This window comes from Gastrolobium bilobum, unplaced genomic scaffold (assembly GCF_033153095.1).
Source record: "Gastrolobium bilobum isolate Gb01-03AN ecotype WA unplaced genomic scaffold, APGP_CSIRO_Gbil_v1 utg23192, whole genome shotgun sequence".
NCBI lineage: Eukaryota > Viridiplantae > Streptophyta > Magnoliopsida > Fabales > Fabaceae > Gastrolobium > Gastrolobium bilobum.
The window spans coordinates 325,532-350,635 of record NW_026898001.1 but is presented as its reverse complement, the minus strand read 5'-3'; the positions used below and the strand labels follow the sequence as shown (position 1 = coordinate 350,635).

At 34.1% G+C, this 25,104-nt stretch overlaps 1 protein-coding gene across 4 annotated transcripts; it reads right to left on the bottom strand.

Annotated features, from left to right (window-relative positions):
* Positions 1-957: 957 nt before the first annotated feature.
* Positions 958-23,325, bottom strand: LOC133312060 (uncharacterized). Of its 4 annotated transcripts, none has more exons than XM_061513204.1 (31): positions 23,177-23,325; positions 22,672-22,794; positions 22,185-22,342; positions 21,600-21,644; positions 21,319-21,397; positions 21,134-21,207; positions 19,386-19,492; positions 18,984-19,174; positions 17,744-17,945; positions 16,521-16,734; positions 16,361-16,432; positions 15,920-16,266; positions 15,440-15,632; positions 15,058-15,304; positions 14,618-14,960; positions 13,973-14,153; positions 13,727-13,867; positions 13,317-13,578; positions 12,731-13,189; positions 11,711-12,174; positions 9,858-9,994; positions 9,573-9,754; positions 9,085-9,465; positions 8,657-8,786; positions 8,319-8,401; positions 6,428-8,247; positions 6,047-6,326; positions 5,569-5,802; positions 3,228-3,758; positions 3,010-3,142; positions 958-2,005 (listed from the first exon to the last, which is right to left on the bottom strand). In XM_061513204.1, exons 1-31 carry the CDS (start codon positions 23,243-23,245, stop codon positions 1,749-1,751), a joined length of 8,139 nt encoding a protein of 2,712 aa, XP_061369188.1. In that variant the 5' UTR covers positions 23,246-23,325; the 3' UTR covers positions 958-1,748. The 4 variants fall into 4 exon arrangements, with proteins under 4 accessions (XP_061369188.1, XP_061369189.1, XP_061369187.1 ...); XM_061513205.1 differs by having other exon boundaries at positions 8,319-8,384; positions 8,661-8,786; positions 14,642-14,960; XM_061513203.1 differs by having other exon boundaries at positions 8,319-8,384; positions 8,661-8,786; positions 17,744-17,947; positions 18,992-19,174.
* Between the last annotated feature and the right edge of the window lie 1,779 nt (positions 23,326-25,104).

Below are 25,104 nucleotides of genomic sequence, written 5' to 3'. Positions count from 1 at the left end.
TATTTATTATTGGGTTCGCTTTTGTTGCAGTTACTGACTTACTGCAGATAAGTTATCTGTAATAAGTCTAATACGACTTCGTTTTGGGACGGAAATCATGGTGTTTTTATAATTTTAATTTATTTCAGGGTTATAATAGTCCTTATATTTATTTTTAAAGATTTCAATACCAAAACAACGTCGTTTTTGAAATAAATGCAGATAATTTTTCTGCATTAATTGCAAAAACATTTTTTCCTTTATTATTTTATTTTATTTTAACTCTTGGATTGGATCTGCCTATGGAAATTGTCACGTTGTTATTTGAAAATAGACAAAGAAAAATAGAAAATTATATTAAAGACAAGTTTTGAAAGACCATACAGCCTAGCACATAGACTTTATATGTTGATAACCACGTCAAAGTTCGTTCGTTATTCATAAAAGATCAATGCGAGAGCCGAATAATAACCTAGTACATTGCGCGAAGTAAACAGGTGGCTAAGAGAATATGCTCTTCTTTTTCTTTTCTTTCTTTCATATTCTTTTATGGAGAATAAATTTTTATTCGTACGAATGTCATACATATGGGACTAACGTAAGATGATATGATATGAATACGATTATAAGCATAAGAAGATGCTCATTTATACAGAGTTATAAAAGATCAATCATTACTCGTTGTTACCTTCGATTTTCATAAATTATTTCACTGGAATTTTATTGGACTAGAGAAAACAGCAAATAGTATTATATATACGAGGAAGAATAACATATCTCAACCTCAAATGTTAAAATTTAAATGAAACTATTTTAATCACGAAGTAGAATAACAAGACTAGAGTAAATCCGATGATTTTCTTTCTACACTTATTTAGTCTTGAAAAGAAAATACAACAAAAATTCATCTAAAAATACTTGATAATGTTAATTAAAAAACTGCAAAAGCTCCAAACTTAGAGTACATGTCTTACTGTAGCATTTAACGTTGCCGTGAAAAACTAAATACACTATGAAAAACAGAACGTTTATTTTCAAAAAAAAAACAACAAATTGGAATGCTGATCATATCTATAAGAAATTTATGGAAAGGCTGACGTCAGGGTAGAAAGCAAAAAAATGGAAGAAACGAACAACAAAAGCCAAATAATATTCTCCCTAACGTTGTACTTCCCGTATTTATTTTTATCCCATGTATGTACATACAATAAAAACATGGATATACTTGACAATCTTCAGAAATAAGTCTCACTAATCATTGATACTTCAGAAATCTTCCTCAGCTTATGGACGCATAAAAGTGAAGTGCAAGGATCAGCAGGCTGACCCATAACTAAATGCTATAACTGTAAATGGCCTTTACTGTCTCCTTCAAAATAAGTTCGTTACCACCTGTCATGAATGTGATACTCCAAATTTATCAAGAAAATTCCAAACTTGTCGTTCCAGCCATGCCTATTCTCTGCCTCCTGAAGACATATATATATGCCAATTTAATCAGGACCGCTCCAAACTCCAAACCCACATTTTTTCTTCAAACAAGCAGGTGACAATGACACGGCTTCATTATACCTGAAAGCACTGCGTACAAGGAACCTTTATAAGGTGGCATCCCTCACATTTAATTTTTAGCAGACATCATCAAGAGAATGTCTACCGGAGTATCTTGGTTCCTGGTAAGATGGGTGGTTATACGAAAAACTTGCAGAGGAACACTCGTAATGCCAAACTGGATGCATATGTAAGGAACTTTCTCCCCACACCACTCCCTAATTCATCCATCTCCCCATTTTTATTGTCATAATCTTTCTCTTCTTGTTGGCACGATGCTTGGCAGTAATTCTCAACTTCCGCTTGGCGTTTCGCATAGGATTGATAACAGCCATGAGCTTTTCTTCTTGTTTCCTCTTATTTCTTTTCAACTTACGGTTCTTCCTGATAAGGTTGTAAACTTCCACAAAGTTCTGAGTACCCAAAATATTCTCTACTTTTCCACTGGTGTCTTCAGCTAACTTTTTGAGATTATCTGGTAAAAAAGAGCAAAGCTCGGTAAGCTGTCAGGCAGCATTAAGTCATTAACAAAGGGGGAGAGAAGTGGTAAAACTAAAAATGACAGAAAGGAGGGCTTGGTAAAGATAAAACTAGGAAAAAGTAAAGGAGAGAAGTAACCATTAACAATATATTAGAACATTAGATATGTCTAGTTACCCCTCACCCCACCAACAAAATACAAAATTAAGGAATAATTAAAAAATGGAAGATAAAGGGGGGGGGGGGGGGGGGGGAACTATCAATTACAAGATATGGATGGATGAGGATCCTCTCATGTTACTGATGGGCCTTCAATAAAATAACCAAGCCCATTAATTAGGAATTAGTATATATAGAGATGTTTAGGGTGGGGCTTCTTTAGGCATGTATTCACTGAGTTAGGAATTAGGAATTGGGAAAAGGATCTTTAGGGATCTCTTGAAGCCTTGGTATTTGGCTTTGAGGGTGAGTTGAGGCCTTTGGTTTATGTTATCTGCATTGTCAAGTAGTTACTGTTAATTGTCCTATTGTTGGAGTCTGTGAGTAGCACAAGTGTCAGTGTCTCTGTTTCATTTTCTGCCATTGTTTTGCACTGTTATTGTAGTTCTACTAGTAGGATTGTAAGGAGCTAGTCTCCAATTTCATTATTCCTTTTCTCTGTTACTCACTAAGATGAGAGGGTCATGTTACGAGCGACGCAGAAAAGCAATTATAGTAGGATCCCCTAATAATTTATGTAGGGTCCAGTGATTTTGTTTACGTTTTTCTCTCCAATGACATGATCCTCTCATATTTAGTGAGTAACATGAAAGGATCCGGATCCAAATTGGAGTGTGTATAGAAAATTTCCAAGTCAATTGTGAGCAACGCCACTTCAGTAAGATGGCTACGTATCACAGACTTAAAACTTACCTACCATACAGGAAAATAAGGAAATCTTAGGGAGGAAACAAGCAAAACTCGCTACATTTCTACTTTTCCTAGATAAGAAAAACCAACCAGTTACAACTTTTCCAGCAAATCCTTCACAAACTTTATACAGAGGTAACAGGACCACGTGTGCATAGCGCAGGCAGTCATCCTGACTAATCTGTGACATAATATTCCGGAAACTGTTGAAGACTATTCCCATCTGTATTAAACAAACAAATAAAATTACTGATAAGCACATCGATCAAGAATAAAATAATACATATACAAAGAGCTTGCGTACAAACCTGGATAGCATCCATTTGAAGGGCAATTTTCCCCATTTTCCTGAGCAATAACGAGACAAGTACATATTGGGTGTTATAAACATTCAGCTGATTGTTGTCTTCATATACAGAAGGGGTAAGAGACGGGGACATGAACATGTTTCTTCCTTTTCTTGAATCAAGCAAGTCAAAAGCTTTAAGAAACCGGTCCTTCTCGTGTTGCTCAAGAGTAGACCAGAATGCAGGGGGATCTATGCATGCAATGTGCCCCATTAAAGAATGGACACCACAAATGGCAAAGACAATGTTCTGGGTCATCAGGTTGCTGTCAGCATCATCTACGAGTGGCATTTTCAGTTGGCAGCAGAGGGAAGTAGCTATCAGAAACAGTCTACTTGGACTCATAATAAAATAACTTCTTAAGGAGCTATTATGATTTTCTCTGCTAGCATCTGTTACATGTGAAAAGTATAGTTCTACTAGGCGAACTGATCTGTTGCGTATCCATGAGTGCGGGTGCAACAGCATCTCACATATTGCTTCCCATATATCCTGAAATGTATGTAAAACAAATTAGATGTCAGTGTGCTTGTTAAGAAATATGGAAACTGAAGAGTGGGAAGTTAAACAGAGAAATTTTGATTCTTCACACAATGGTGCAGGTAGAAAGGGCAGCAAAAAATTCTCTTGCAATATACAGCTCCAGAAACAGTAGAACCACTAGGACTTTAAAGTTTATAATTTTCTGTTTCCCCATATTGTTAGATCATAAAACCATTATAGTGCTTCCCCCCAATAGCATAAGATTATATGAGAATTATTACTTGACATGGTACCGTGGATTTACACATTATACACACTTCAAGCACAAAGTGCTCTTGTGTGTGTGTGTCTTAGAGATGTAATACCATATGCCTAGGCCTGACACTATTAGCTTAAGATTTTACGAAATTCGATCCTTAACATAACTGATAGCACCTTCAATTTTTCAATAACTCCCGCAACAACTTTAATTTTTCCTGTTCCAATTAATTACCAAATAGCCCATGATATCAATCTATCACAGCAGTTTCATAAAATTTGAACCATCCCCTTTCGGCCTTTCCTTCATAACTTCTATCCAAAACCCAAAAAAATAAAAAAAATAAAAAATTACAAACCAACTCCAATAAGCGAAACAAGCAATCTGCGTGACCTTTTTAAGTTAACAATCAATTGGCATAAAACATGATGGCACAATCTCCAAAATTAACGCTCTGACAGAATCTGTTAAATTGAAGGCCGAAAAATAGCTGTGGTTCAACTTAGAAATTAGTTATTGGGTGCCCACATCTATATCCCCATCCATGCTTTTCCCAGCCAAATCCAGAAATCCTTAGGCAGTCCACCCTATCTAGGAGAGTTAAAAGAGCCAGGGGCTTTTGGCCCGGCTCGTGTAGACCTGGCCTGGTTTGTGTGTTTCGGTTGTTAGATTCAGACTTAGACCTGTATAAAAACTTATTTAATAAGAGGTCTCAGGTTCCAATTCAAAAGCCCGGCCTTAAAGCCAGTCGGGCTGGCTTACTAACTCTTTTATTTTTTATACTAACCTAATTTTCACTCTCATCGTCGTGCCCACTCAAGCCATTGATCAACAACGTGTGAAGGACGATCCAACCCTCCAAAGCTACGGTATACGGTTAAAGCATTAATTTGCAGTGCAGATTGGTTACATAATAAGTACGGTATAAAGAAAAATCAGAAGGTACTAATTTACTTAATTTAAATTGTTTTATATCTTATGATATTATAATTGAATGTCAAAAATAATCTGACTTTATTTTTTATGTTGGAGGAGGCAACATCACAATATATTAAATTGCTGACATGAGTATATTAAATTGTTTACGCAGAATTTGTAATCTTTTGTTCTTTTGGATATGCAGAATTTTGTACTACTTTAGTTTATTGGTTTAGAAAACTTCTTGAATGATTTTGTTCTATATTATGTTGTTTGGATATACATTGAATTTATGAATCTTTATGGAATTATTAGTACTGTTGATTGTATATTATGTTTGGATAAATTTTTGTTGTCTTATTTGTTTTTAAGAGGCTAAGTCAGACTTTTATTTTTTGTAAATAAGTCAGTTCACAAGCTCATAATTATATTCATAACAGATTACAGGCTAGGCCAGTCTAACATATTTAAACACAAGTTTAGCCTTTCAAGACCAAAGCCTGGCCCGTTAACACCCCTAACCATATCTATCGCATCATAAATCATAAGCATCTACATAGACTAAAATATCATAAGCAACACATTTATACACATCAATATCGGGATCCATATATATTTTTTAGACAGTACAAAGAGATTTACCTCAAGATCCTTTGAAAAGCATAAATCGTAGAACTGATGAATCATCTTTTCCAACATAACAAGAGAATAGTATGCCTCCTTCCAAAGGGGAACAATAGATTCAGCTGAAAAGCCCACTTGCCTGTCCGTCATTGCATCTATGGTTGACTGCAAGATGTGATAAGTTACAGGCAAGATAGAATGTATATGTTTATTAAATCCTTTCTTCATCACCTCAATCAGCAGCCCCAAAACCTGTATCAGCAATTTCAGAGGTCAATATAAAATGATGCAAACAGGAAAAATAAAAAGCCTACTAAAGCTAATTAGTAATTAGCTGATATAATTTTTCTGGGGACAAAAGATCCAAAATAACCATATGATCTGGTAAGAAAATCATGGCATATTACAACCAAAAACCAAAATACTAAGAAGATATGGTATTTAAGTTTATGCTCTAATGAATTCATGATTCACAAGAAATTTTAGAAAACATTACCTGTGCTGCAGCAGCCCATAGTTGCTTCTTGCCACCCAAATACCAAGAAAGAGCACACTCAAGAATGGAATTAAGTGAATTTGGACTAACAGAACCAATGAGCTTCTTTATAGCAGCCCCACTCATAGACCGAACATTATTATCATTATCATTGGCCAAGCAAGCTACCAAATGGACAAATAATGTCTGTGATTGCTCATCCAAAACACTTTTTGGAAATTTGACAATAATAACATATATCATTTCGAGAACAGATTCCCGTCCAGTTGAATGCTCATACCTGTAATGATTAAAATATCAACAAGCCCAAATCAATCTTAAAAAAGAAAAAAAAAAACTATAATATTAATAATCAAGAAACACACTATGCTGAACACTTGCCTCAAATTTGAGAGCAGGAAATCCAGATGTTGCTGCAAGCGCTTTTCGGAAAGTTGATAATCAAGCAAAAATTGCAACAAAATTTTACTGCATTTCTTGCGAATTGATTCCATTTGACTTGTCACCATCAATTCAGCAACATGAGTAACAAGGTCATATATCTCCGGTACAACCAGCTTTCGGCTGACAATACCCTTTAGAAGTGATAGGGCCACCAAAGATGGATTCCTTTCGAGATCAAGAAATATAGGAAGCTGAATTAGTAGATGTATTTGATCTGAGGTAAGAGAAATTTTGGTGTTCCTCAAAAGCACAGTCAGCAATGTCAAGCATGACTGCATTAAAGGACTGTTAGAGTTCATCGAACTCTGGGCAATATCCAATAGAGCAGCCTTTACTCTCTCAGCATGTAATTGAAGGGATGGTAAGGGCAACTTTACCAGTATAGTAAGGCATCCAAGGGAAGCAGACAAGATATCCTCATACTTAGAGCACAAGCCATCACTTAATAGCTTGACAAAAGGATCTAATAAGGATAGAGTATTTTCATCTTTTGCATCCTGTTTCATACCCTTCATACGTTTATGTAATATTCTGAGACCAAACACTGTAACAAGGTGAGAACACAATAAGCCACTAGCAACTACACGGCCTGTAGAAATTTTTTTCGCATTGATGCGGCTATCCTTGTCTTCCAATTTTATCGTTTTATTCTCATACCAACCATTTTCATCTTTAAAGCCATCTTCAATAATGCCATAAATAAAGATAAAGAGATCAGTCTGATCTACAGATGGATTGCTTTCAATGCCAGCAGCTATATGATGCAACATGTTTTCCAATTTTCCTTTTACATTTGGTGTCACATGCTTCTGCAAATGAGACATCACTGGTGCAAGGAGCTTTAGCGCATAGCTTTTGAATGTTATGCTTTGGGCAACCAATTTCAAACTTTCAAATGACTTCTTCCTCTTTGTTTCTTTCATTTTAGCAGCTATCTTTTCCACCTCCTTTTGCTCAGCAACATCTCCAAGAATGTCATTCTCTATCACAGAAAGGAGATCCCCCAAGCAATAATCTATCTTTCCAGTAACTGGATTCGAAAGACACTTAGACAAAATAAAATTAAGTGTATATCCTAAGACATGAAGCTCATATCCTCGCTTTAAGGTAGATTGCAAAACCTTGAGAATGAATTGCAAGTATTCCAGTCCAAGTTCCTTCAAACAAGTAGCCAATGCTGACCTAGCTTCATCACGGATGCTTTCTAAATGACTCTTTAAGAAGTTTGAAATACGATGAACAATAGTTGGAAGATACAAGTCCATTACATCTCCCGGAAGTAACTTGAGTAGTTTCAGTGCAGCAAGACTGATATTTACATTAACCCTTTCTGAATCAGAATCCAGCAGCTTTTGTATCTTCGGAAGCACAATTTTATAGAGGCAATTTTGTATCTCTGTGTTCACATCAGAAGTACCGAAGTTGCCTAAGATAGCAGAAGAAACAATGTCCGTTATTCCTATACCAGAAACACCACCCAAAGATTCCTTAGGTTCTTTAGTGTAAGAAAGTTCAGAAAAGTGAAATTTATCCAAAATAGAGCAAATCAGGCGTATAAAGAGTTTCTGCTTGTCTGGACTACTGGTCGTTCCCCGAAAACATCTGATCAATAATCCATAGTATGACTTCCATCCCATCTGACCAGCTACAGAAGCAATAGTCTCTATGCATGCATTTTTCATATGTTCTGCCTTTACTTCTTTCTCATCAAACAACATGTTGAAGAAGAGTCGCATGAACACTTTCTCAGTGATGAACTGGAATTAAACAATAAAATAATTAATTTCAGTAACTAGGAAAAACACTTGTGAATGTATAAAGTTACTACCTCTGATAACTTGTTCATACTGATAACATTCCTAAACCATGACAATGCCTTCACTCTCTTACGGATCTGCAACACCAAATGTACTTACATGAGAAGTTCTGCATGCTAACTCCACCAAAATTAAGGAAAGGAATAGCTGAATAACAATACAATTAAATTTGATAGTGTTTTTATAACATTAAGGAAAGGCAACAGAAAGTAGTTCCATTATAGAATAACTGTGGCAAACATCTAATCATGATATGTTTGGAATAAAAAGCCGCATATATACGTAAAGAAGTGGCACAGGCAACTAAGAGTAACAACTACACTGAATATTCCTTAGGTTAAAAAGAAACATACCACTGAGTCAGTTAAATTATCAAAGAAAGTCACTTCACCATCCTCATTGAACAGGACCATAAGTGATTTAAGGTTTAACACTTCCGGAAGCTTCAACACCATTTGATGTAACAATTTTATCCATCCCTGCAATGACATGAACCAGTGCATTAACATAGAGGATTAAACAATCATTTATTTGTAACTTAGATTTTACATTATCAATCAGTATTTAACTTAGTATCTATGTCAGTTTAATCTTCCCATCATCCATGCCATGCTTGGAATTAGGAAAGGCAGCAAAACACATACCTATAATATTGCCACAAAAGAAGGGAGACAAGCGAGAAAGTCCAAATATATGCAGATGCATGCCTAACTCCATATATTCAGAAATTCATGCATCGTAACACTGTTATGTTGTATAACTTAAGTTACCAAATACCTTTCTAACAGAAAGTGATCCATCCATTGCATCTGCCATATGCTTCAAGAGAAATTTCTTCGCTATGCGCTGGATGCATGATATTGTCCAACCACCATCAGTGTTTTTCATCATGGACAACTCTTGTTCACTGTTTCTTTCTTGGTAAAGGATGAGTGCAGAAAAATCAACAAAAGATAGCAATGAACTATAAGCGCTACACATAAAAGTCGTTTCTTCTGATGACATGTCATGAACACAATGCGATAAAATAAGCAATGCATGTTCCACTCGAATGCTTCTGAAGAAATCAGTATTAATGATGCTGTAAGCATTCAAAATAGCATCATGATCAGGCCAACCCAAAGTAGATGTTGCATTCAGCTGACGAAGCAGTTTTGCCTACATCACAAGAAGATAGCAGAGAAAATTTTATGAAACACAGAATGAAGTCTATTTATATCAGAAAGTATATGCACGGAGCAAGAGAGACAAAGAGAAGGAATTACCACCGAGAGTAAAGATGCATCAGATGCTACAAGAGCATCAAGAAGATCACAGATCTTTAATCGCATATCCAAATCAGCCAAAATATATAGAGGAGAAACAGCACTGAGAATTTCAGTGGTACTTCCATGTTCTAATAATGGTATGATGTTTTGAATTATTTGCAAAGCTTCAACATAAACATCTACAATATAACCAAGAGAGTTTCAATATCAATTTAGAAATTAATTTGTAAAATAAGCAAACGAAGAAAATAAAGCAACTGTAGATATACGAGATTCTCTCACCAGAACTTTGGGTTTTCTTTTCCATAAACAGAAGCAATATGTCCACAAATTTCTTTGCCAACTCTGCCTCCTTGATGTACTTGGGCAAAAATTTGAAAATTCTTCTCACTGACTCCCCAGGAGATTTGATCAGCTTTCTGATCATTTAAGGAAAACAAAAAAAACATAGAGAAAAACATTAAGAACTTGTTTGTATTCAGTTTTTTCTAAAAAAGAAAATTTTGATTTTTAGAACTAAAAAACAAGAAAACCTATTTGATAAGGCCTGTTTTGTAAAAATAGTTCTAAAATTATAACTGTTTTTTAGTTTTTACAATCAAATTTAGAGAACATATCTAAGTTATGTTAGTTCTGTGTTTTGACATTTAACTTTCAAAAAAAAAAAAAAACACCTATTTCATTAACTATTCTACAAAACAGTTTTAAGAACAAAAAAAGCATATCACAATCAAACAGGCCCTAAATGCCCAGGTCCCCATGCTCCTACATATGTTATTATACATAAAAACATATTGTTTCTTTCTTTCAGGCATAATATGGAATCAGTGGAATCAGAAAACAAGGAATTAACCTATTCATATGTACACATGTTTCCTGAATATGTCAGTATTTATTTAATCTTGTTATTTTTCACATAACCTGATTGAGTTCACCAACTCTCCTCTTCTGCCTCGTACACTAGAAACTTCCAATTGTATTATCATAAGGTATTTGTTCCACTACAATCCTAATCCTATTGATGAATTATGTTTACCGTTTAACTCCTTATTAGGCCTTTGTATCGTCTTTGTCCTCTATTTTTAAACTGTCAAGGACCAACTTTTGAAAAGCTTAAGCGGTACATTGAGGCATATAAATGGTTTTATATCCAACACACCTCCTCATGTTGAAATCCTTTCTGCATGAAGTGTAGACAAAGCATAGGCCCACTCTACCTTATGCATAAATTTCACTTGGTAATAAAGGCTTTAATACCATGTCAAGGACCAACTCTCACAAAAGATTAAGCTGTAAGTTGAATGAACAGGATTGGTGTATATTTAACATACAACGGACATCAGAGGTAAAGCTCTCTAACACTCAAAATGACAACAAGCTATGTTTGATGAAACAACTGCTTAACACACACCAATGAGAACCAAGTCAATCGTCGGTTACATTCAGTTTTATACTCGCAAGATTGGTCCATATGGGAAAATTGATTGTCTAAAGGATTGCCCTAGAAGCATGTATTTGGCCGTATGAAGATACCTAATCCCTTGGGACAATGAATTACTTTTGTTTGCCTCCTGCTCTTAACAGCTATCATTCATCACTGGCTCCCTTATCAACTAGACATTAAAAATTCGTTCTTGCACAGATAATTACAGGGTACTGTATTCTTATTAAAAGGTAACTTCATTTTATGGAGGAGTACAAACGAAATGCAGTTGCCAAACCCAATGCAGAAGCTGAACATCAAGCCATGATAGCAAAAAAGGCTAGTTTACATGGTTTAAAAACTACTTTGGGAGCTAAAATTGGGAGAGCTCAGGCAAACAGAAATAATATGTGACAACCCAGCTGCCAGGCATATTGCTTCTGAACTAGTCTTTTGCAAAAGGATCAAACACAGATTTTTGCAATTAGTTAGAGAGAATATTCTTTTACGCAAAATTACCACAGGATTTGTTAAATTCAATGACCAGTTAGCAGACATATTTGCCAAGTCTCTTAGAAGGCCAACAGTTGAAAAACTCAGCATATGCCAAAGTTTAGAAAGTAAAAACTCAGAAATTCAAACTTCTTAGAATGTCAACCATTAAACATAAAAAAGAGCATCATCCAAGCACATTTGTAAAATGAGCTCATACCTCTTGGCTGCATTATTGCTTCTAAATAAACAACACATGCTGTTCATAAGTACTTCAACGTTTGAAAGTAAAACTCTCTGGGCAGAACTGTCTTCATTATCCAACTGATTGTCAAGGCTTAACAAGTTCTCCACAAACTTTAGAACACTATATATAACAGCTTCGGAAGCTGACTTGACAGAGATAATTGAAAATATATCAGGTACAAGACTCTCTTTCTTGCATAATAGTGCTACAAGTTTATGGTTTGCACTCATGGCCAGAAAGCAAGACAACAGTGAACTTGGTTTCTCACTATTAGCAGCCTCCTGTTTGAATTTGTCAATCAGTGGTTTTACTGACGAAAAGAATCTGTCCCACAAATCACAACCAAATTCATGATCTTCATATTTATTGAGAACAAGGGAAACAATTTTCAGGCACAAAGATCTCATATCCTTGAGCTGCTTCAATGTATTGCCGGTCTGCAGAAACAAATCCAGAAATAGAAGAACTAAATAAAGAGACAACAAAGATCATAAGAAAGAGAAGGGGGTGGGGAAATTTATTCCCCACAGCAGCTCAGCTAATCTACTTTTAGTTGCCATCAAGCAACAAAAAGCAAATAGAAAACAAGCCAAACAAGCTATTAGGAAAGCAACTAGACACATCAGTACCACTAAGACATCCATTAAAAAAAAAAAACACTCCCCATTAAATCCCGACTAGCGAAGGCAGGGATAAGGGCAATACTTGTAGAAAAATATGACAAAGAGGCTGTTTTCCAAATTCGAACTAACGAACTTTCAATCATAAAGAAACAGTTTTACCACGGCTCCAAGCTCGCCCATAAGACATCCATAAAAATACGACAAAAAAATTGCAGTATTATACCAATGTTAACTTTAATGATACACACATAATGTCAGTGCTAATCACTATTTACACCAACATCTGACATGAAACATTCATTTCTTTCTAAAGAACATTCAGTAATTCACTACGAATGAAAGATTGCATTCAGCATGCACAGAATATTACCAGCATTTTATTTGCTGGAACACTGTCCTTCCCGAAGGAATTTGAGTTGGCACTAGAATTGCTTTGATCTGAAGGAAGCCCATTCAATGTTGCATTGTCAAGACTTGAAGTGCAGCTCTCCAACACCCGAACGACACAACCCACCAGTAGACCAAGAAAAGGTCGAACATGCAATTCATCAAAAACTCCAACAATGTCTTCAATGACATGCAAAAAACCATACTTCTTTTTCCAGGACAGGGTTTCTATATTGTCCAAAGTAAAATATTCTAACAAAGATGATGTTTGAAATTCACTAATGGAACCGTTAGGTAAAGTCCAAAACAAGTTAGCAGGCCCATCAATTTTCTTCACTATTTGCAATGGCTTTATCAGTAATGCAAAGAAAAGTGGCAGCTCAACGACATCAAGTCCAGCTATGAAACTCAGAACAGCTTTCCGATGACAAATACTTGCTTTCTGACAAAAATGAGAATGAGATACAAATGATCAGTCTAGAAAGTAAAAGGCAAATGAAAAACATATGACAGACAAAAAATAGTATGAGAAAAATATAAAACAACGTCAAAGCTCACACTCTGCATACCTTTCGAGACGCAAGTCCTTTCAGCTTTCTTACTTTTGGCATCAAAAGACGGATTGCAGATGGCACAAGATAAGGTCGGTGACATTCTTCAATGATTCCAGATTCTCTGGATAAACTCCATGTTGTTAGTTCCTCCCGTAAATTTTTGGAACTGATCAAATTTCTCAGATGTTCAGTATAAGGTATTAAGTAATCATCTTTCCAGATTAACAGGCAATCCAGAACTCTCATCTGTATTTCAGGATCAATTTCTTCTAGAAGCCTGCCCAAAACACCGGGGAAAAAAGGGAGGGGGAAAGAAAAAAAGTATGTTTAAAATAGGAGATCACCAATATAAGTTCACCTAAGTAACTGGTGAATAAATAACATTGCAGTGATGTGCAAGATATAAAATCAAATTGCACTGTAACCTATTCTGCAAAACCTCCTTGAGAAATTGACTGCGGTAAAAAGACTTGGGATTTTTCATCAGCTTCAACAAGTTTAACCATTCTTTCAAAATAGCCTTCCACTCTTTCCCTTTACAAGCATGAGAATCAAACAATCCCACACTGCAGTTTCATTTTATCAAACAGGGCAATTTAGGTAAAACTTCAAAAGTTCACAAAGTTCAAATCCACATTTCAAGATAGGGACAAAATCCAGAAGATATTTACCTCACAAGATCATGAGTGTTGTATCCTAAAAATTGTAAGAATAGAGGAACGAATTCCCGAGAGCGAGGTTCGATAACATTTGGAATTTTTTGTAAAGCTTGCAGCAATAGTGCTGATATTGTGACAGATGGCATGCTATCAGATGTATGATGGACAAACTGTTTGAAAGAATCAAGTAGACCTGAGAAAAAAAATGAACTTGATTACCATACCTGCAGGATAGCAAGTCAAGCTTAAAGGAAAATTCTTTCCTTACATAATACCTCCTAAAATAGTAAAAAAAAAAAAAAAAAAAAAAAAAAAAAAAAAAAAAAATCTTTGATATTGTGAAATTTATAGATTAGGAATGTAAACTTTTTTAAAGAAAAAAATTTACAAAATTTAAAAACATGTATATAAATATTTTATCAGGGTTATTACCAACTAATCTAAATATAAATTTATTAAACTAATTATATTTTCCCAAAATATATTATACTCAAACTAGTTTGGGATAAAAGTATTGTTGATGTCAATATTACAGTCAAGTCAAATACATCAACCAATTATCAATAAAATAGTGTCGGTGCCTCTAACCTATGACATCCTATATACACAGAAAAGGGGGGGAACATAATATATGATGTGAATAAAGTTGAAGCATACCAGTCCGCTGATCAGGCAATGCACCATTGTCACTACCATGCAAGTTGCAAGAGGTCCCCAATATTGCCTGATACAGGCTATCCAGATAATTGATAAGGCTATCCCATACAAGTAAAAAATGTAAGCTAACCAAGACAGCAATACATTCTAATACAGGACTCCAGAGGTAGCTAAATCGATTATTCAAGATGCCAAACAATCCATTCAAAACAAGAGGCACATAAACATTAGGAATCCTTCCAGCAGACAGGTCCATCTGTATCTTAGAAATCAATCTCTGAATGCTTCTGCTTGTAGAAATCGAAATTGGAGTTGTTTCAATAGAGAGGAGCAACAGCAGAGCCTATCATTGCGCCAAAATACAGAGTTATATTAAAGCTTAAATTAAAAAAGAAAATATATATATATATATAATGGCCCAGAACATAAAATATCCATACATTATTTCCCGTGCAGTCCACATTGGAAGTTGGAGAAACTTCAGTTTTCCTTTTCTTCTCAGCTGGTTGATCCACTAAAGAATTTTCCTCATCACAAAGTTTATAGTGAGAGAGTATTTTAAGAGTTGAAATGCGAGTCTCCTTGTTTGAATGGCGCAAATTATCAGCAAATTTAGCCACAGCACCTGCAGTCCTTTCTTCAAGTTCTGGATGATATATTCTACCCCCGGTGTCTTCTAAAGAAGAACTATAATACACAAGTGAGAGGGTTATGCAAGTAGAGAGCTCTAACCATTACTAAAATAATTGAAAAAATTAGACTACTCAATAATGTAAAACAAGAAGAAAAGTCACACAGTAAATTTTAACGCATTCCACTTACCCATACTTGCTTTCCAAATAATCAGCAACAGCCAACAAAACTTGTGAAGATGAATTATATCGTTTTGCAAGACTTAAAAACCTTCCAGTTTCATCAGTTCCACGGTTACTGTCACTACACAGTCTGTTATAAGAACATAGTGCAACACCTATAATACTTTCCCAGGCTTTTTTAGAACTATCTGCAATGTAACCTGCAGATAAAAAAGAGAAAGAAACAAAAGAATATAAGAAATTATACCTCATGTTTTTATTGCCTACAGAGTTCAACGGAAAAATATTTGCAAATTAAAGCATCAATGAATATGGCAATACAAGGATAAGCCCAAAACCAGATTTTTTTTTCCTTAGTACGGCCCAACTCAATTCAATATTACGATAGCAAACCCAAAACCAGCTTCAGAATAACCTAGACTCACGGTTCTATGAGGTTGCTCTTCAAAAAAATCATATTTGGAACAAAAAAAGAATAAAGGAATACCAGCTTTAACAGTCAGAAGCTTATCTACAGCATCCAAGAGATCTACCAACAAGGATGGATTGGCCTCGACAATAGACATATGAGAATAGCAGCTCACAACTCCCCACAGCAGTGCCAACTTTCCTTCATCAATTTGACATGAAACTTCAGAATGTGCAATATCGTTTATTGTTCCAATCCAATAACAGATAGTCCTTTGCAAATGATTGCATATCCTAGCTAGTGCTTCTGCACTTGTTCCGTCAACAAAGTCCGGGTTTTGAATATCCGATTGCATTTTCTCACAGAAGGATTGTAACAAATGTATGACCTCTTCCACTGAAATCTCCATTAAATCATTTATTGCACTAAAAATGATGTCATAAAAGTCAAATATTATATTCAGAAAGTACGAAACCATAACCGTTTCATGCACGCACACACACCCCTTTTGGAGATTACCTTATAACATTACTTCGGAAAGCAAGTAAACAAAGTTCCTTCTGCAGCAGTTCTCTAACAAAACACAGCAAACTGGAACCCAAGCTCAAACATGTCAAGAAGGTATAGAAACAAGCTAAAGAGAATGCCAATACTGCAAATGCACTGTAGCAGTCATTACCTTGAGTTTCGTGACTTAAAAATTGGACCCCACTGGACAGCACATACCGATATCATTGACTTACTGTAACTACAGAGCCCATCAAGAATGGCCAACATTAATTTCAAAATTTTATCAACAACTATATATACATCTTCTTCTGACTCAACAACTCCAGAAGGTGTGATAAATGTCCGCACAAGCAGCATGACAAGTTCAAGCATGGGCTTATAATCTGCCAAATGTAAGTGCAGTTAAAATTTGTGCAAAAACACATGGATAACTCAGGCAACTTTCTGAAGAATAGAAAATGTATCGCATCCTAATATCCAACATAATACATTAAACTTGGGGGAAAAATTACTATTAATACAGTAAACTCTGACAAAAATAAAAGCATAAGAGAATATTGAACCACCTGAACTCAACCCATTCACTCACTCTTTTCTATCACCCATTAATATAAGTATTCAATAAGTGATGAAGGTAATCCAAAAAGTACCAAACAAAAGTCATATATATTAAGAATATATCAGGAAAACCAGGAGTACAAATTTTAAAAATAAAACACAAGGGGTTGGACACAGTGGCAAGCAAACTACAATCTCAAGGGACGAGGTTTGTCAAGAACCACTTCAATCCAAAATCTTAAAGTGTTATGTGAAGGCCTTCTTAATGGTTTATATTATTCTCTAACACACTCCCTCACGTAAGCGTCCTTTGGGCTTGAAACATGGATATTGCATAGGCCCAATTTATTTATTTTTTGGTTTTTACCTTATGCTTATTTAATTTCACTAGTGGAAGCAGTGAGAAACAAACTTGTGACCTTATGGCCACTGAAGCTTCGATACCATGTAAAGAACCACTTCAACCCAAAACCTTAAGGTATTGTGTAAAGGCCTTTTTAATGGTTTATGTTATTCTCTAACAAGGTTGGAGTCAAGAAAAGCCAATGGTGGGGGGAAACCATATCAATCCATGCCCAAAGGGATTAGTCTCACATCCCAAGAATGTGGGGATACACAGAGAAACCCAAAATTTAAAGAATAAAAAGGAAAGAAAATGTTGAAGTAGATTCATGAAAGAAACTTTAAATTCAATCTATTCATTCAATATAGGTTTGTGATTAACTTCTTATAAAAGTATAAAACAACCACATTTAGTGTCCTTATCAACTGCCTCAATTTAGCTGAACTGACCCAAAGGAAAAACTCAGTAGTATAGAAAAGATTATAACTTACCAGACACCTTTTGCCCGTTTTGCACCTTTACAGATGCAACAAGCATTGATAAAATGTGTCTTAAATGCCTGATGTTCCCAGCAGTAATACATTCACTTACTTCCTTATATAAGCAACTCCATACCAAATTCAACTCATTGGCCTCCATCTTCTCGCATAATTTCTTAAAGACAGATTTTATAATTTTCAAAATGATCCTTGACTCTGAAATAAAGGCAGATAGAGATAAGAAACAAGGTAATCCAATACATTACAAATCCATCACAAAATTAATTATATTTTACAGACAGCCACATCAGGCAACAGACGACAGGCAAGGAAACATCAGAAGCCCAAGTGAGAATATGATCTGTCACAAGAATCCTAATCGTTTTAATAAAATATTAAGGTATATCCTACAGGGGATATATAATGAGAAAAAGAAAAAGAACAGAGCCTGCAGCAGGATAGAGCATCAAAATGGTGTGCCTTCCTGATGCTTATTCCTGGTTTTACTGCCATCCATCTAATGTTATTAATAAGCCTTCAGAACGTTCACTACATTCCATGCATAACCAAAATACCTATTTTATAAAAGCAAATCTCATATATCACCAACTTCAGATTTGTGTACACACAACCATATAATTCATAAAAACTACATTTGAGGGAGGTCTGTTAGAAGGATCAAAACAAACTCCAAATTTGAGGTTGCCTAAAGAGATGAGTCTTCTCAGTTTTCATTCCTGAAGTTGATGGCTGACTGAGCTTTCAACTATGTTATATACTGCTTATTGTTGACTTGGGCCCCAGATTTTTACCACCACTATCCTATTCAAGTGATGCACTGAATAATCTCAATATCAAGGAAGAGTTTATATTAAAAAAAAAAAAAAAAAACTTAACCAACAGATGTGAGATCGTGAGATGTGTATAGTATTCGAACAACTTTAGTTTTCTTAGTCTAAATATAACAACCCATACTAGTTCAATTTAATAAGGTAATTAGGAGGTTAAGATAGGCAAAAAATTTATATTTGATAAGTACTAAAATTTTGATAAGATAAAGCCCTAAAAGTTAATTAGATAAGTACTACATCCCACTTAGATCATGACTCTTATAAAATTACAAATGTGGGCTTCAAGTCATTAATTGATGAAGAGAGAAGGGAAGGGCAAACTTGTCTTTTCATAGAATGAGTATTTTAAAAGAAAAAGGAAAAAAAAAAAAAAGATAAAGGGAAAATATAATGAAGAGAACAAGCTTGCCTTGGCCAGCTTTATCACCAATGGGATAAATAGCTTCACTTGTCAATAATTGTAACACTCGCTCTGCTTTTGAATGGAACCTCGACGAGTAACCTTTCATAATATTATAAAGCAACGCATCAACACCTGATTCTCTGTAAGTAGACGGCTTCTTCACAGCATCAGCAATGACTCTTCTAATTCCTGTCACATCAAAAAATAATAAAAAGTTTTGTAACCACCCAAATAAATCAATAAAAATACCGTTACAGAGACAGAGATTAATATTAGATCAGGAAGCAAATTATTCTAGAAGTCCTCGAGCATTAGGGAAATTGATTAAAAATGTAAAAGACGAGACGGAAAAGAGGGAAAACATATAGCCAGAATGAAAACAAAACAATGACATCAATACCTCTTTTGAGCTGCTCATCTGGTGCATTTCTCAGAACAAAAGACATCGCCTCAGCCATGAATTGTTGGACATATTCCTTTGGATAATACCTCAATTTTGACGTGACCCTTTAAGTATCAAAGTCATGAAAAACAACTCTGAAGTTAGAAAATTTATATTTGAGTAGGATGTGTATGTACTATGTAGGTACTAAGCATTTTCAACTCATCCCATGTTGTTGGCTAAAATAAACAATATGACCAGTTGTGACATGAACCTAACTCACTTGGTTGGGACATTTGTTTGCAAGTTCCTGTTAGGGGCTTCAACAACCTCCTACGTAAATCCTTTCCCATCCCATTCCCCCCTCCCCGCCACCCTAGTAGGAACCCCTTAGGCTCCACTCTAGTGGTGGGCCCTCTCCTAGGCCCTAACAATGTTACCCAGACTATTAATAAAAAAATACAATCAGTTGCAGTTTGTTCACTGGAAATTATAAAGCTTCCACTGTTCCACATACAGGTTGCCGTGATAATGGAACTATTATCCTTCAAGATTTTGGTAACATGGCTGTCTTTCCCAGTTAAACACACTTCGAAACAATAGGCATGAAATTTAAGAATAATTTGAGTCTCTTAAAGCTATATGAACCTAAAAAACAAAGGAAAACCACAACCAAAACCAGTCATTACCTAAGTCTGCTGTTTTAGGGCACGAGAAGCTATTGTCTACAACAGAGTGTACCAACTACGTTAGAGAATAATATAAACCATTAAAAAGGATCTCACCCAACGCCTTAAGGTTTTGGGTTGAAGCGGGTCTTTATATGGCATCAAAACTTCAGTAACCACGATGTTACGAGTTCGATCCTCATCGTGCCCGCACTTTCTAATGGAATTAAATAAGCACAAGGTAAACCAAAAATTAAGCATGTGCAATATCCACGATTCAAGCCCAAGGGCTCTTGCATGAGGGGGTGGTTAGAGAATAATATAAACCGTTAAAAAGACTCTCACCCAACCTTAAGGTTTTGGTATTGGGTTGAAGTGATTCTTTACAAACTAAGACTTAATGTGAGTTGTAAGGCAGTTTAGCTCCTTTCTTGAAGCTGTCTCTTCTATCTTCTCCAGCCAAAACACACTGTTAGGCCAGAATCAGTATTTTCAATTTCTTTTAGACACTTACTAATATTATGATTCAAGTTTCCAGTCCTATATTTTCTTTGTAGACCAGCATTATTTCACAATACCGATCCCATCTATATTTTTTTAATTCTGTTTTTCATTCAATTTTCTGAATTTGTTACCATTTGATGGCTGTGTACGCTGTAGGACTAACCTACAGGCCATGTCATGTTTGCACCATGTCTCTTTGGACTGCATTATGGTTTTACTACTTTGCTATGACAAAAAACTTATATTTAAGTCTTCCTTTAGTTTTATGTAAATTACGGTTTCTAAGTTTTCCGCCTCATTACTACACTGCTCGTTTATAGAAGTATGAATTTTAATACAACAAAAAAATCATAAATGTCCAATCAAGAAAAGGGAAGATTACTCTCAGTTAATTCACCCAACAAATGAGATAAACATAGTGTAAGTGGTCAGTCCTTGTCCATATCTGAGCGGATGCAAATTGAACCTAGTGATCTAACAAAATGGTGCAGTTAAAAGCATACATATCCGGGATAATTTCAGGGTGTGCAGAATAGTTAATTTCATATGGAAAGGTCAAAACAGAAACTATTTAAACCAAACTCCATCACTCACTTGAGCACCTCTGCAGGGTTGTGTATTAGATATTTCTGCAGATACATCATAATATACGACCAAGACGTGAATATCTACATAAATACAAACATATTTTCAGAATACACAGAGTGAAGGAAAATACCAAATGATAAATGGACAACAATATCTCCCTATAAGAACATCGCCCAGATGATAGCTAATACCTGCTCAATGATATCTGGCTCCCTATCACCACCAGTTTCTAGAAGAGATACTAAAGAGTCAACAATTCTTGGCAATAGCCTAGCAAAACCCAAATGCATAATAAATAAGGAACCCATGTGAGCATTCTCATTAATATATACATGTGTGTGTGTGTGTCTGTCTATTAAAGAAACGATTGCCTATAAGGAAACCATCAAATTAAGCTAGGCCAAAATTTAACAATTGAAATTTAGGGAAATCCTAAAGAGAACACATCTAGTAAAAGTGATAACCAACTTACGGAACAAATTCCTCCAGGATATCTCGAGATAAGGCTGCAATTAACCTGTAAAAACAAACCTTTGAAATTTACTTGCAACAGTTGCAAACTAATAGAACACCAAAATAAACACTGAAAGAATGAAAAAGAGAAACGACTAGCCTTCAATTAACCAGTCCAAGGCTACTTGGTTGTTACTAATCAATAAAATCACTAAATCTGAATACAAAATAAATATTTACTCAAGTGTCAAGATGTCCTAATAAAAGCAGAATACTTATATGGCAAGATACCGATATTGTTACTAATGGAATTCAACAGATTTTTGCAACTGCACTCAAACACTCAAAAAGAACCCCAAATCAATCAATCTTTACATAAAGCTCGAAACAATAATTGGTCCTGATAGAAAAGTCAATAATGCATCAAAATTGTTGTTATCACCAAGGAGGCAAAATACTTATTCCATTTACATTAATACTACCATGTTCAAGTTTTTTAAAAGTTAAAACATAGTAATATGATTTATTGCTAACATTTCATCATGTAACACACTAACATCTCTAAACAAGCAAAACGAAGCAATCCTTAAAAAGGATAGCATACCTAAGAATCGGTTCAAGGGATAGCCTTGATTTTATCTGCAACCTAGAAAGAAGTTTTGAGATTAAAGATTCCTTGTGCAACAGCACCAGGGGCAATGTTTGTGTATAAGGCATAATTTCTTCATACAATGAGATGAAATCCTCTGCAGTGTTCAATTCCTGTATTTTGGCAATTAAAGCAAATAATTAATACCAAGCATGATGAAGACGAGGTAGAAGACAATGTTAATATATAAAGATGCAAATTTCTTCTTTAAGGCACAGGGAGTGGTACACATCTTTTATCCTACAAGAATCAATTCAAAGTTAATATAAAATTGTTTCTCACAAGAGCAGCAACATTGTCCATTGCTAAAAGAAATTGGCTAACATAATATCAAGACAAGGTAGTCTCCTACGAATCCACAATTATAGCATGCAACTAATAATAAACACAGAAACATTTCATTCATAAAGCAACAAAAGAGCAATTGTATATTAAGGCATACCCTCCATTCTATAAGGCAGTCTCTGAAAAAAGAGGAACCCTCAGATGGCTCAGCTTTGACCTTCTCAAGACTTCGATACACATTGATATCAATCTCATCTACTCTCTCAGAGAATGACTTAAACTGTACATTCAATTCCAAAAAAAAAAAAAAAGGCAAGCAATTAATACAAAAGAGCATGTGAGAGAACAAATTTTCCACGAGAACTGATACCTACATAATAATGTTTTTTTTATAAAAAAAAAAAAATTGAACAGATAAAAGAACATAGTGATACACAGCTTTTATCAATTCGAAAAGAAAATAAGATAGTTGCTAACTAACGCAGGGTTTAGGGTTTTAGCCGTGCCGCCACCGAGAATGAATCAAAGAAAAAAATGTGGAAAAAAAAGAAAACAATGTTGTTGCATGTGCTGAGGCATTCAGCATGTGGAATAAGTTAATTTAGATGATAATAATTGCAAGAGATTTGATTTGTGATTGTGCGAGAAAGAGTAAAGCTTACGACAAAGCGGCGGCGGCCAGGGGATTTGTTGAGAGACTTGACAGCTTGAGCATGTGACGGCGTCGCCATGTTCGAAGAAGAAGAAAGGTTGCAGCTGCAGTTGCAGTTGCAGTTGCAGCAGAAAGAGGAATCGGAGTAAAATAGGGGTTTTAGTTTTCTTCAACGAGAATGGAGGGAACAAAACCTACTCAGCCATCGTCGGTTCATGTTATTGGCATTTCAGTCCATTGGGCCACCCAATACCCAATTGCTAAACCGAGCCCATATGAATAAGTTTCATACGGTTTTACAAAGGCCCAATTGAAATATAAATAATTTTAGGGGAGAACTTCATTTTATGAGTTTAGTGTTTGTCATTTTAAAAGAGAGATAGACACAAAAAAATAGAAATCATTAGAGAGAGAAAGTGGATGGTTTTTTTAATTTAAAATTTAAATAAATTTTTTTTTCTGTATCTGTCTCTCTTTTAAAAGGACAGAGTGTTATGTCATTTAAAATGACAAACACTTTTCCCTCATTTTATCCCCCTGTGCTTAAAATAACTCCTAGTTCTAAAGGGGAAGGTTATATTTATAACCTGTTTTCATTTACAACTTCTTATAATCATATCTTAACTGTTAATTTCCGTCAATCAACGGTTAAGATTTTGACAAATCAAATTTATTAATTAATTATTAATTCACAATAAATGATAACCGTTGATTGACGAAAATCAACGATTAAGATATGATTGTAAAAGTTTGTAAACTATTTGGATCGTAAATATAACCCCTCCCATTTTAAAACTTATCACTTTTCTCCTTATAAATTCAAACTATCATGGCCACGAGAATGTATCGTTTTCGTCTTATACATATACATTTTTTTTTCTTAACTTTTATCCAATATTATTAAGATGATATCGATTGAAATTATGATACACACAAATATTAAAATCTATATAGAATTATGTAATTAATATTATTGTAAAATATTATTTATTTATTAAATTTTTAAAAAAATTAAAAATAGTATTTAAGACAAATTAAAAATTTATTATCTTAAAACATATTTAAAATAAATTCAAATAATTTTTATTTTTGAAGTAAGGAAAAATCTTTTGATTATTTAAATAAAGAGAAATAAGGAAAACTAATATTGTAAATTATTTAGTTTAAATATATTTTTAAGATAATATGTTCTTAGTTATTTTAAAAGATAAATTCAAACTTGATAAAGTTTTTAAATAAATAATTTATTTTGAAAGATACTTTTTCAAATAATTTCTAATAATTATAGATAATTTTTAATTAAATTATTTATGTTTAGATATATTATAATTTTAATTCATAATATTCGTATAATATAGAATACAATCGGAAAAAATAAAAAATTCTAGCTGAATATGACTACAAGGATTTAAAATTATTTGTTTTCTCTAACTTATAATCTTTATTATTATAATATTATCAGTTAAAATTTGAAAACAATTCAGTATTAGAAATTAAATAAAAATCATATAAAATTATTTGATTAAAAGTCATCTTAATTATCTATTTAAAATTATCTTAAAGATTGAATATAGTATTTAAAAAATTAAAATGTTACCCAAAAATATTAAAAATGTATCAATTTAAGCCAAATAATTTAAAATAAATTTTATAAAATTCCCTAATTATTTATTTTTTAAAAAAAAATTAAGTTAAATATATCCTTATTTTTCATAAATTCTATATTATAAAATTAAAATATTATAAATTAAAATAAATTTAAAAGAAAAATTATTTAAATTTAGCTTAAATATTTTTAAGATAATAAATTTTTAACTTGTATTAAATAAATTCTTATTTTAAAATATTTTAAAAAAAATAATTATTTTTTTCTTATACTTTTTAAATACATACCTTTAGATAGTTTTTTATTTAGTTTTTTATACTTAATTATATTAC

Coding starts and splice junctions, on each gene's coding strand:
- LOC133312060 (XM_061513204.1), bottom strand. CDS start 23,245: ATGGCGACGCCGTCACATGCTCAAGCTGTCAAGTCTCTCAACAAATCC. Junction 13,190..13,316: donor AAGGACTTGCGTCTCGAAAG/GTATGCAGAGTG, acceptor CATTTTTGTCAG/AAAGCAAGTATTTGTCATCG. Junction 8,402..8,656: donor TTTAACTGACTCAGTGGTAT/GTTTCTTTTTAA, acceptor TTCTCATGTAAG/TACATTTGGTGTTGCAGATC.